Below are 13,762 nucleotides of genomic sequence, written 5' to 3' on the forward strand. Positions count from 1 at the left end.
TGTCTCAACTTCTGCCCTGCAAACCGGCTCATCTGTACCATTTTTCTAGGTTCCACATACATGTGTTAATATACGATATTTGTTGTTCTCTTTCTGACTTACTTCACTCTGTATGACAGTCTCCAGATCCATCCACATCTCAACAAATGACTCAGTTTCGTTCCTTTTTATAGCTGAGTAATATTCCATTGTATATATGTACCACATCTTCTTTATCCATTCGTCTGTTGATGGGCATTTAGGTTGCTTCCATGTCCTGGCTATTGTAAATAGTGCTGCAATGAACATTGGGGTGCATGTGTCTTTTTGAATTATCGTTTTCTCTGGGTATATGCCCAGTAGTGGGATTGCTGGGTCATATGGTAAATCTATTTTTAGTTTTTTAAGGAACCTCCATACTGTTCTCCATAGTGGCTGTATCAATTTACATTCCCACCAACAGTGCAAGAGGGTTCCCTTTTCTCCACACCCTCTCCAGCATTTGTTGTTTGTAGATTTTCTGATGATGCCCATTCTAACTGGTGTGAGGTGATACCTCATTGTAGTTTTGATTTGCATTTCTCTAATAATTAGTGATGTTGAGCATCTTTTCATGTGCTTCTTGGCCATCTGTATGTCTTCTTTGGAGAAATGTCTATTTAGGTCTTCTGCCCATTTTTGGATTGGGTTGTTTGTTTTTTTAATATTGAGCTGCATGAGCTGTTTATATATTTTGGAGATTAATCCTTTGTCCGTTGATTCATTTGCAAATATTTTCTCCCATTTTGAAGGTTGTCTTTTCGTCTTGTTTATGGTTTCCTTTGCTGTACAAAAGCTTTGAAGTTTCATTAGGTCCCATTTGTTTATTTTTGTTTTTATTTCCATTACTCTAGGAGGTGGATCAAAAAAGATCTTGCTGTGATTGATGTCAAAGAGTGTTCTTCCTATGTTTTCCTCTAAGAGTTTTATAGTGTCCAGTCTTACATTTAGGTCTCGAATCCATTTTGAATTTATTTTTGTGTATGGTGTTAGGGAGTGTTCTAATTTCATTCTTTTACATGTAGCTGTCCAGTTTTCCCAGCACCACTTATTGAAGAGACTGTCTTTTCTCCATTGTATATCTTTGCCTCCTTTGTCATAGATTAGTTGACCATAGGTGCGTGGGTTTATCTCTGGGCTTTCTATCTTGTTCCACTGATCTATGTTTCTGTTTTTGTGCCAGTACCATATTGTCTTCATTACTGTAGCTTTGTAGTATAGTCTGAAGTCAGGGAGTCTGATTCCTCCAGCTCCGTTTTTTTCCCTCAAGACTGCTTTGGCAATTCGGGGTCTTTTGTGTCTCCATACAAATTTTAAGATGATTTGTTCTAGTTCCGTAAAAAATGCCATTGGTAATTTGATAGGGATTGCATTGAATCTGTACATTGCTTTGGGTAGTATAGTCATTTTCACAATATTGATTCTTTCAATCCAAGAACATGGTATATCTCTCCATCTGTTGGTATCATCTTTAATTTCTTTCATCAGTGTCTTATAGTTTTCTGCATACAGGTCTTTTGTTTCCCTAGGTAGGTTTATTCCCAGGTATTTTATTCTTTTTGTTGCAATGGTAAATGGGAGTGTTTCCATAATTTCTCTTTCAGATTTTTCATCATTAGTGTATAGGAATGCAAGAGATTTCTGTGCATTAATTTTGTATCCTGCAACTTTACCAAATTCATTGATTAGCTCTAGTAGTTTTCTGTGGCATTTTTAGGATTCTCTATGTATAGTGTCATGTCATCTGCAAACAGTGACAGTTTTACTTCTTCTTTTCCAATTTGTATTCCTTTTATTTCTTTTTCTTCTCTGATTGCCATGGCTAGGACTTCCAAAACTATGTTGAATAATAGTGGTGAGAGTGGACATCCTTGTCTCATTCCTGATCTTAGAGGAAATGCTTCCAGTTTTTCACTGTTGAGAATGATGTTTGCTGTGGGTTTGTCGTATATGGCCTTTATTATGTTGAGGTAGGTTCCCTCTATGCCCACTTTCTGGAGAGTTTTTATCATGAATTGGTGTTGAATTTTGTCAAAAGCTTTTTCTGCATCTACTGAGATGATCATATGGTTTTTATTCTTCAATTTGTTCATATGGTGTATCACATTGATTGATTTGCGTATATTGAAGAATCCTTGCATCCCTGGGATAAATCCCACTTGATCGTGATGTATGATCCATTTAATGTGTTGTTGGATTCTGTTTGCTAGTATTTTGTTGAGGATTTTTGCATCTATATTCATCAGTGATATTGGTCTGTAATTTTCTTTTTTTGTAGTATCTTTGTCTGGTTTTGGTATCAGGGTGATGGTGGCCTCATAGAATGAGTTTGGAAGTCTTCCTTCCTCTGCAATTTTTTGGAAGAGTTTGAGAAGGATGGGTGTTAGCTCTTCTCTAAATGTTTGATAGAATTCACCTGTGAAGCCATCTGGTCCTGGACTTTAGTTTGTTGGAAGATTTTTAATCACAGTTTCAATTTCATTACTTGTGATTGGTCTGTTCATATTTTCTGTTTCTTCCTGGTTCAGTCTTGGAAGGTTATACCTTTCTAAGAATTTGTCCATTTCTTCCAGGTTGTCCATTTTATTGGCATAGAGTTGCTTGTAGTAGTCTCTTAGGATGCTTTGTATTTCTGTGGTGTCTGTTGTAACTTCTCCTTTTTCATTTCTAATTTTATTGATTTGAGTCCTCTCCATCTTTTTCTTGATGAGTCTGGCTAATGGCTTATCAATTTTGTTTATCTTCTCAAAGAACCAGCTTTTAGTTTTATTGATCTTTGCTATTGTTTTCTTTGTTTCTATTTCATTTATTTCCGCTCTGATCTTTATGATTTCTTTCCTTCTGCTAACTTTGGGTTTTGTTTGTTCTTCTTTCTCTAGTTCCTTTAGGTGTAAGGTTAGATTGTTTACTTGAGATTTTTCTTGTTTCTTTAGGTAGGCTTGTATAGCTATAAACTTCCCTCTTAGAACTGCTTTTGCTGCATCCCATAGGTTTTGGATCGTCGTGTCTTCATTGTCATTTGTCTCTAGGTATTTTTTGATTTCCTCTTTGATTTCTTCAGTGATCTCTTGGTTATTTAGTAACGTATTGTTTAGCCTCCATGTGTTTGTCTTTTTTACGGTTTTTTCCCTGTAATTCATTTCTAATCTCATAGCGTTGTGGTCAGAAAAGATGCTTGATATGATTTCAATTTTCTTAAATTTACTGAGGCTTGATTTGTGACCCAAGATGTGATCTATCCTGGAGAACGTTCTCTGCGCACTTGAGAAGAAAGTGTAATCTGCTGTTTTTGGATGGAATGTCCTATAAATGTCAATTAAATCTATCTGGTCTATTGTGTCATTTAAAGCTTCTGTTTCCTTATTTATTTTCATTTTGGATGATCTGTCCATTGATGTAAGTGAGGTGTTAAAGTCCCCCACTATTATTGTGTTACTGCCGATTTCCTCTTTTATAGCTGTTAGCAGTTGCCTTATGTATTGAGGTGCTCCTATGTTGGGTGCATATATATTTATAATTGTTATATCTTCTTCTTGGATTGATCCCTTGATCATTATGTAGTGTCCTTCCTTGTCTCTTGTAACATTCTTTATTTTAAAGTTTATTTTATCTGATATGAGTATAGCTACTCCAGCTTTCTTTTGATTTCCATTTGCATGGAATATCTTTTTCCATCCCCTCACTTTCAGTCTGTATGTGTCCCTAGGTCTGAAGTGGGTCTCTTGTAGACAGCATATATATGGGTCTTGTTTTTGTATCCATTCAGCAAGCCTGTGTCTTTTGGTTGGAGCATTTAATCCATTCAGGTTTAAGGTAATTATCGATATGTATGTTCCTATGACTATTTTCTTAATTGTTTTGGGTTTGTTTTTGTAGGTCCTTTTCTTCTTTTCTGTTTCCCACTTAGAGAAGTTCCTTTAGCATTTGTTGTAGAGCTGGTTTGGTGGTGCTGACTTCTCTTAGCTTTTGCTTGTGTGTAAAGCTTTTGATTTCTCCATCAAATCTGAATGAGATCCTTGCCGGGTAGAGTAATCTTGGTTGTAGGTTCTTCCCTTTCATCACTTTAAGTATATCATGCCACTCCCTTCTGGCTTGTAGAGTTTCTGCTGAGAAATCAGCTGTTAACCTTATGGGAGTTCCCTTGTATATTATTTGTCATTTTTCCCTTGCTGCTTTCAATAATTTTTCTTTGTCTTTAATTTTTGCCAATTTGATTACTATGTGTCTCGGTGTGTTTCTCCTTGGGTTTATCCTGTATGGGACTCGCTGCACTTCCTGGACTTGGGTGGCTGTTTCCTTTCCCATGTTAGGGAAGTTTTCGACTATAATCTCTTCAGATATTTTCTCGGGTCCTTTCTCTCTCTCTTCTCCTTCTGGGACCCCTGTAATGTGAATGTTGTTGCGTTTAATGTTGTCCCAGAGGTCTCTTAAGCTGTCTTCATTTCTTTTCATTCTTTTTTCTTTAGTCTGTTCCGCAGCAGTGAATTCCACCATTCTGTCTTCAAGGTCACTTATCTGTTCTTCTGCCTCAGTTATTCTGCTATTGATTCCTTCTAGTGTAGTTTTCATTTCAGTTATTGTATTGTTCATCTCTGTTTGTTTGTTCTTTAATTCTTCTAGGTCTTTGTTAAACATTTCTTGCATCTTCTCGATCTTTGCCTCCATTCTTATTCCAAGGTCCTGGATCATCTTCACTATCATTATCCTGAATTCTTTTTCTGGAAGGTTGCCTATCTCCACTTCATTTAGTTGTTTTTCTGGGGTTTTATCTTGTTCCTTCATCTGGTATATAGCCCTCTGCCTTTTCATCTTGTCTGTCTTTCTGTGAATGTGGTTTTTGTTCCACAGGCTGCAGGATTATAGTTTTTCTTGCTTCTGCTGTCTGCCCTCTGGTGGTTGAGGCTATCTAAGAGGCTTGATGGGAGGCTCTGGTGGTGGGTAGAGCTGACTGTTGCTGAAGGCTCCACTGGGGGAGGATCTGCTTGCAAGCTCCTATATAGTTGCAGGCAGGATTCAGTTCTTTGACAGCTATTGGACTGAAGGCGTCCGGTCCTCAAGGACTGTGGATGAGAGGCCCCCTTCAGTTCTTTGCCATGTGGACCGCTCCATAGGGCAGTTCACATATGGCAGCTCAAGTTGTGTCAGGGGACTCAGCGCGGGTCCAGCTGTGATGGACTGGTAAGCCCTGAGCGTCTGGAGCAGCTTAGAAAACTGCTGAATCAGGGCTAAAGGACTGCTGCCGCGACCGCTCTTGCCAGAGGAAGCATGATCTCCAAGGCTTTTTATAAAGATTGTCAAAAATTGCTCCAGAAAGTTCTTGCCACTTTGTTCACCAACAAATAAGTGGGCATGTTTTTGCAGCTCAATAACAAAAGAACAAACAACCCAATCCAAAAATGGGCAGAAGACCTAAACAGACATTTCTCCAAAGTAGACATACAGATTGCCAGCAAACACATGAAAAGATGCTCAACATCACTAATCATTAGAGAAATGCAAATCAAAACCACAATGAGGTATCACCTCACACCGGTCAGAATGGCCATCATCAAAAAATCTACAAACAATAAATGCTGGAGAGGGTGTGGAGAAAAGGGAAACTTCTTGCACTGTTGGTGGGAATGTAAATTGATACAGCCACTATGGAGAACAGTATGGAGGTTCCTTAAAAAACTAAAAAAAAAACTACCATATGGGGCTTCCCTGGTGGTGCAGTGGTTGAGAATCTGCCTGCCAATGCAGGGGTCACGGGTTCGAGCCCTGGTCTGGGAAAATCCCACATGCCGCGGAGCAACTAAGCCCGTGAGCCACAATTACTGAGCCTGCGCGTCTGCAGCCTGTGCTCTGCAACAAGAGAGGCCGCGATAGTGAGAGGCCCGTGCACCACGATGAAGAGTGACCCCCACTTGCTGCAACTGGAGAACGCCCTCGCACAGAAGCGAAGACCCAACACAGCCATTAATTAATTAATTAATTAATTAATTAATTAATTAATTAAAAAAGAAACAAAACTACCATATGACCCAGCAATCCCACTGCTGGGCATGTACCCTGAGAAAACCATATTTCAAAAAGATACATGTACCACAATGTTCATTGCAGCACTATTTACAATAGCCAGGACCTGGAAGCAACCTAAATGTCCATCGACAGATGAATGGATAAAGAAGATGTGGGACATATATACAATGGAATATTACTCAGCCATAAAAAGGAATGAAACTGAGTTACTTGTAATGAGGTGGATGGACCTAGAGTCTGTCATACAAAGTGAAGTAAGTCAGAAAGAGAAAAACAAGTACCTTATGCTAACGCACATATATGGAATCTAAAAAAACGGTACTGATGAACCTAGTGGCAGGGCAGGAATAAAGACACAGACACAGAGAACAGACTTGAGGACACAGTGGGCGAAGGGGAAGCTGGGTCGAAGTAAGAGAGTGGCATGGACATATATACACCACCAAATGTAAAATGGATGTGTAGTGGGAAGCTGCTGTATAGCACAGGGAGATCAGCTCGATGCTTTGTGAACACCTAGAGGGGTGGGATAGGGAGGGTGGGAGGGAGGCTCAAGAGGGAGGGGATATGGGGGTATATGTATACATATAGCTGATTCACTTTGTTGTACAGCAGAAACTAACACAATATTGTAAAGCAATTATACTCCAATAAAGATTTTTTTTTTTTAAAAAAAGAGGGCATGTTTTATTCTCACAAAAACTAGGTAATTAAGAAAACAAAAGCATCGTCAGTTTGAAAAGTGAAAATGGTATCTCATTTTTTAATTTGCCTTTTTTTATTACTACTTAGGTTAACCTTGTATAATGTAATTATTGGCCCATGAATTTTTTATTTGTGAATTTACTTGTAAATTAGTGTTGATTTTCTATTAGCATTTATTTTTGTATGTATTTAGTAGAGCTCCATATTATTAGAAGCTATATATATTACCTGCCATAAAAACCTCTTATCTATAGTATATGCTATGAAAACCTTCCCCTATAGTTCGTCATTTGCCATTTAATTTTCTTCAGGGTATGTTTTAATGTCAGAAAATCTAAATTTCCCATGATATTAAATCTATCAATGTTTTCTGTTATAGTTTTCTCCTCTACTTTTCTGCTGACTAAATAAATATTCCTCTGGGTTTTCCTTTACTTCTTTTTTAGTTTCATTTTTTCTTTTAATACCTTTGGAATTTATTTTGATTTATTATTTGAACTAGGGAACACCTAACCAACATCTTGCTAATTTAGTTAATCAGTTGTTCTAATGGAATTTTCAAAATGCCAGATCCACATATATTAAATTTTTATAAAGTTAAAGGTATGTTTCTAGACTTCTTATATATTTCCTCTAAGTGTCTGTTTATTCTTGTATCAGTATCAAAAAGCTGTAGTTAGTGTAACATTATAATAATGTTTAACACTGTAATAATTTTAAACATATGGTACTGTAAGTCCCCATTGTCATTCTTGATTTTGAATTTTTTATTGATTATTCTTGCTTAATTTTGCTTCCAAATAACTTTTAGAAATATTATATCAAGTTAAAAAAATTGCACTGGAATTTTCATTGGAATTCCATTAAACTTATAGATTAATTGGGGGAGAACTCACATGTTTATGATAGTAACTCTATTTCCCATTAGGAATATGGTATGTCTCTCTATTATCTTTTGAAAGAAACAAACAAAAAAAACCTTTAGAAAGGTGCTATAATTTTCATTTAGGCAGTATCCATTTTCTGTTAATTTTATTTCTAGATATTTTGTGGAATTTTTGTTGCTGCTACTGTAAATGAGTCTGCCCCTGGCATCACCTGCCTGCCCCACCATTATATTTTCTAAGTGGTCTTTGCTAGTATATTAGAAGACTGATATTTGGGGTATATTCATCTTGTAAAGTCATTGAGCCCTCCATAATAATGCTAACACTGCCAAATGATTCTCCTGGGTCCTCTAGGCAAGAAACGGTATCATCTGAAAATAAATCTATCTCATTATTTTATCTCTTTTCAGTAGTTTTTCTTTTATTTTCTTCCATGGTTATTGGTCTAGTCAGGTGTATTAACTTAACATCAATGTTAATATTTTATATGTTAGTAAAAAAATCTATTTTGTGATTATTTTAAATGTAACACCATCGCTTACATAATATCCTATGATGATGTTTAGTCTCTTTTGTATTAGTGGTTATACACAAGAAAAACAAAATAATCTGAAGAAAAATAGGAGGAGCGATGTCATGAAACAAAAGCAGAGGTTAATTAATTAGAAAATAATAACAAGCTCCACAGACTGAATGGTATATTCATAGTTGCCCTTTTTTCTCAGCTGAACCAGAGGTTTTATATTGTTTAGTTTGTTTCGTTTTGTTGGCTTCGTTCTGTTTCATATTGCTTCAACTTATCAATTCTTCTGTAGACTTTATTGTTTTCTAATTAATTGAACCCTGCTTTTGTTTCATAACGTCTCCCCTTTTTTTCTTCAGATTATTTTATTCTTCTTGTTGTAACTTTTTGAATTGAGAGTTTTGTTTATTTTCTCTGTGTAATAAAGAAGCATATTTACAGTATATATATATTCACCTCTAAGCATAGTTTTGGCTTCATGCCATAAATTTTGATATGTACTATTTTCATCATCATTACTTTCTAAATAATCCATGATCATGATTTACTCTTTGTGCCCAAGAGTCGTTTAAGGATGTCTCTTCTTTTTCCCCAAGAACCTGGATTTTGTTCCCATTACATTTAAACATTTGTGTTAATTTCTATTTTTATTGCCAGGTAGAGAATGCGGCCTGTACCATTTCTACTTTGGGGATTCAATGAGGTCCTCTCAGTAGCCAAGGACATTTTTTTTAATTCCTTAATTATCTGACAAGAATGTGTGTTCTCTGTTGCGTAGAGAGTCCACGTAGAGAGAAGGGGCAAGCTCAGGCCCTGTGGCCACACTGCCTGGTCTCTAATCTCAGCTCTCCAACTTGCATGATAGGCTCTTGCAGTCACAATCTTTGGCCACTCTGAGCTTCAGTTTCCTCATGTGCAAAGTGCAAAAAGTAAAACTTTTACCTCCTAGATTTACTGTTAGGATTCAATAAGCTTTGTAATAGCCATTAGATAAGGCTTACCCATTTTTATTATTCAAACCCATTATATCAGTGGTTCTCAATGAAATGGAACACCCCCCACACACACACTCATCCAAGGGTGTAAATCAGGATTTTGGAGGGTAAGATGCTTTTTCAAAATCTCTTGATAGATAGATAGATATAAGTATATCCATAGATATAGAAGTATAGGGGCTTCCCTGGTGGCGCAGTGGTTGAGAATCTGCCTGCCAATGCAGGGGACACGGGTTCGAGCCCTGGTCTGGGAAGATCCCACATGCCCCGGACCAACTAGGCCCGTGAGCCACAATTACTGAGCCTGCGCGTCTAGAGCCTGTGCTCCGCAACAAGAGAGGCCGCGATAATGAGAGGCCCGCGCACTGCGATGAAGAGTGGCCCCCACTTGCCGCAACTAGAGAAAGCCCTCGCACAGAAACGAAGACCCAACACAACCATAAATAAATAAATAAATAAAAATTTTTAAAAAAAAGTATAAGCATAGGTACAGGTAGAGAGATAGGTATACACTTAGGACCTGTAGATATAAATATGGATATAGGTATAGGGATAGGTAGAAATGTAAATGACCAATAGAAACAGAAAGAAATAGGGATAGAGGTAGATGACTGATAGGTGGATGGATGGATAGATAGATGGATAGATAGATAGATAGATAGAAGTATAGGACCTATATACATTAATACCAATATCCTCAGATCATCTCTTATTCTTCATATAGAGAAACACTGATGATGAGCCTTTGGTGCTGATGGGAGTGAACTGTGTCCCTGTCCCTGAGGCTGGGCTGGGGGAGAAAAAGAAAAGCTTGAAGACCACTACTCAACAGTCTTCATTTTGTTTTTCTATTTATATATCAATGAGAATGTTGTGTGAAAGTATCTGCCAGCACAATTGTGATATTTTGTTGTCTTCCTATGTTTCTAACAATTTTTTATCTGTGTTTGCCTGGTTTATCTTTTCTCATTTTCTTTGAGAGTCTTTTTCTTTTAAGAGGAAGTTTACTTATAAGTGAAACATGTGGCCTGCTATATGTCACCTTGTTTTGTTCGTTCTGGGGTTTTGTTTGTTTTGTTTTGCTTTTGCTTCTTCACGTTTCCATTCATACCTGACCCATCTCTAATTTCCAAGCTTTGCTGATACATTTGGACTTTATCAATGTTATTAGTAATTATTTTATAATTATGGACTTCTTTCCCAAGAACAAGTTTTTCCATTTGCATTTAGTTTTGTTACCTCTTTAACAATAATTAATTGGGTTTAACTATATTTTCCTAGTTGTCTTTATCCCTGATAGTTTTTGATTTCCCTACTTTTGTTCAGTTTTTAAAAGTAGGGCTCCTCACTGCAGTACTTTCTGTCACCTTGCATGTGTGAGAATGCCTTTCCTTTGATGTATCATATAAATGACAACCTGATTATAAATCAAATTAGGGGTCACAAACATTTCAAAGCTGCAGTGGTTACTTTATTCCAATAGCTAATATTATAGATGAGTTGAAATTCAACCTGATTCTTTGTCCTTGTAGGCAACCCATGCTTTTCTCTTTTAAAAACCTTTCACATTTTTTTCTTTATTTTTAAAATTGAAAAGCCCACTCGGATGTGTTGTGGTGGAAATCTTTTTTCATTAATTAGATCTGGTACTTTGTGAACAATCTCATTCAAAAACCTCAAGCTTAGAAAGTTGTCTTCCTTCTTAAATTATTTTTTCTCGTTCAATTTCTCTTGTCTTCTCTCTCTAGAATTCTTGATATGTGCATATTGGATTTTTTTTCTGCCTGTCTTCCACATCACTTGTCGTTTCTCTCATTAGTTTAATCTCTTTATCCTTTTTCTGTGGATTCTGGAAGAATTTCCCCAATTTAATCTCCACTTTGCTGTTCAATTTCTGCAGAATCCAGCTCCATGTGCCAGAGTTTCTCATCTCTTTGTAGCTTTTATTGATCTCAGATCTGTTCTTTGACACATCTTCCTCCTCTAATCTCAGAGAGGCAATGCTAAATTTAATCTTGTGACAACCGCTATTAAAAATCTTCTGAGATTTTTACCTGTTCTTTGTTGTAGTTCACATAAAGATACTTGCTTTGACTTCTGAGAGGTCTCCTCCCTTCAAACTTTGGAATCTTTTCTTATGTCCAGTGATTTTTACTGTGTGTTTATTCCTGGAGAGGGAGAGCTGCATACGTCCAGCACTGGAAGTTGAAATGGGTCCTGTGAGAGATTACGGGGGGTCCTACTCCACATATATCCGGCCAGATGATGGGAAAATGGAAAAGTTGAGTTTGTTCTGCTCGCATTTATTGAGAGGAGGAACTAGAGATGGTGGTGAAAATCAAGAAAAGCTTTTCTTCGTGAGTTTCTTTTTGCTTTGGCAGCCAGAATTTAGCTGGGCAGTGATTCCTAGGCTCAGCCACCTGGGATCTGTGTACATCTAAGTGTGCTGTGAAAAAGGCTCTCTAAGCCCCATGACCAGTAGCATCACATTGGCTTTCTGGAAGCACTGGTGGACCCTGGATGTGCCTCCCAATGGCTCCTTGGGTCGTTCCAACTCCAAGCCTCCCTGAAGTGGAGATGTAGCCTGGCTTTCTGTAACACCTGCTTCCCTTCTGACGGTGGGGTCGGCAGACATTCCCAGGGGTCCCTAAGGCTATGGAGGGGCAGTATGCAGAGTGGCCATGCCACTGCCCATCACCCCACATTCTCCCTCAGCTTCCACAGGAAGGCAATGGTGAGCAGGAGTCCACCTCACGGCTGCAGGTCCGTCTGCACCACATCAAGCAGAAGATATATCTTTATCTTCTGATGTAGAAGCTGTTGGGCTTCCTTAGCTTCCTGTGCCTGTGCGGACTTTCCCCACTTTATTGTGTTATTGGTTGGTTGACAGTACACCCTGCTTTGCCTGGGATAGTCCCAGCTTTCACTTGGTTGTCCCAGCATAATTATTAATAGCATGCCCTTTGACTCTCGGAAGTGTCCTAGTATGAGCAATAAATTATACGATCACTCTGGTTGTCAATCATTTCACAGGGCATCTGGGAAAAGCCAGTTTCTCTCCAGTGATTACGTCACCCTCCTTCCCAGAACTTGGTGCCTTTTTTGTTTGTTTGTTTTTATCAGATTGATATCAGTTTTCCAAGTAAACCACCAGTCAGTTTGGTAATGGCCATTCTCCCCCATCCATGTGGGTCAACACATCTTTAGAAGCTTTCTCCTTTCCAAGTAGGCCATTTGATCTGAACTTATCTTTCTTGATCTATAAACTGCAGGTACTGAATGCCAACCTCACATTGACATGGATCAACGTTAAGACCACGGATGTGAAAGCTTTCTGTAAACTTTAAACTGTAACTTGCAGTAAAAATGTGAGGTTTCATTTTAGGAAGACCTGGGAGGTGGAAGGGGCTGCTGTGTGGGGTGTGGGCAGCCCCTCCATCCTGGCCAGGATTTTACCTGCCAGGCCCGACTGCTGGACTCACAGTCTTCCTCTCCTCCTTGCCCCTTATCTCTGCAGGAGAATCGCTGCCCTTGGCCACCTCGAATCAAGTCCTCATTAAGTTCAGTGCCAAAGGCCAAGTTCCAGCCAGAGGCTTCCACTTTGTCTACCAAGGTATGCAGGACGTGGACGTGGGAGGTGTGAAGGCAGTCTCAGTTCTTCAGAGAGAACAGGGACCTTTGACCCCCTAGTCTGAGCCTCATTCTTAGGGTGTTTTGGGGCAGTTACTGGTTTGTGGGGCAGTTCCCTGAAATTCAGCTGAATTTTATACATTCATGTACCCAACAGACAATTCTTGGACCAAACTCCATGCTGGATAAGGGAAGAAATCATAGAAGGGAAGCTAATTTGCACACACACCCCCACCGCCCATTGTCTGGCACAGTCCTGATGGCATTGGGAAGACCAGCCCAGGCCTCTTACCCAGACCCTCTCCCGTGGAGCTTGGTTTTGTCTGCAAGACCCAGTAAAGGTGCGGGGAAAACACAGGCTTTGGAGTGAGCTGGACATGGATTTGGATCCCAGCTCTGTCACTTTCTAACTGGGCACCAGCTACTCCTCCTCTTGGAGCCGCAGTTTGTTCACCTGTAAAATGAGGGTGATCATATTACCTCAGCGATGGCATTAAAAGAGTTCACAGAGTAGCTGGCATGAAGCAGGTCATCAGTGTCCGTCCCCTTCCTTACGAGCCCGGAAAGGCCAAGTCCTGGAGCACCCTGGCCTCCACCTGGAGGCCCCAGCCTCTCTCTGTCCAGGAGAACGTCCACTCTTCTAGGGCTCAGGTTCCAAGAATGGTCCTGTTCATTCCACTGCCCAGGATGAAATGTATTGCCCTGTGCAAGGATAATCCTGCCCCTGGGACACCCTCCCTGGGGCCTGGGTTCAAAGGTCCTATTAGCCCCTGTAGGTAGGAGGAAGGGAGATTCAGGTCATGAGAGCAGAGCCCTGGGCAGGGTCTTCAGGCACATGGGGTGAAGAGGGCAAAGGCAGGGTCAGGGGAGAAGGAAGGGCCATTCTCCCTGTTAGGGGACATGGGACCCTACTGGGCAAGGGGCTTCATTGGGGAGGCGGAGAGCACACCTGGGCCTAAAGTCTGGGCCCAGGGGGCTCACAG

The 13,762-nt window shown here is 39.3% G+C and overlaps 1 protein-coding gene across 2 annotated transcripts in view; it reads left to right on the forward strand.

Annotated features, from left to right (window-relative positions):
* Nucleotides 1–13,762, forward strand: part of CSMD2 (CUB and Sushi multiple domains 2) — a 658,464-nt gene that overhangs the window by 515,958 nt on the left and 128,744 nt on the right. For both annotated transcript variants that reach the window (XM_082362533.1, XM_082362534.1), the window contains exon 33: nt 12,667–12,762. In XM_082362533.1, coding sequence (XP_082218659.1) covers nt 12,667–12,762 — 96 coding nt within the window. The remainder of the gene's footprint in view (nt 1–12,666; nt 12,763–13,762) is intronic.

This window comes from Balaenoptera borealis, assembly GCF_965194805.1.
Source record: "Balaenoptera borealis genome assembly, chromosome: 1".
NCBI lineage: Eukaryota > Metazoa > Chordata > Mammalia > Artiodactyla > Balaenopteridae > Balaenoptera > Balaenoptera borealis.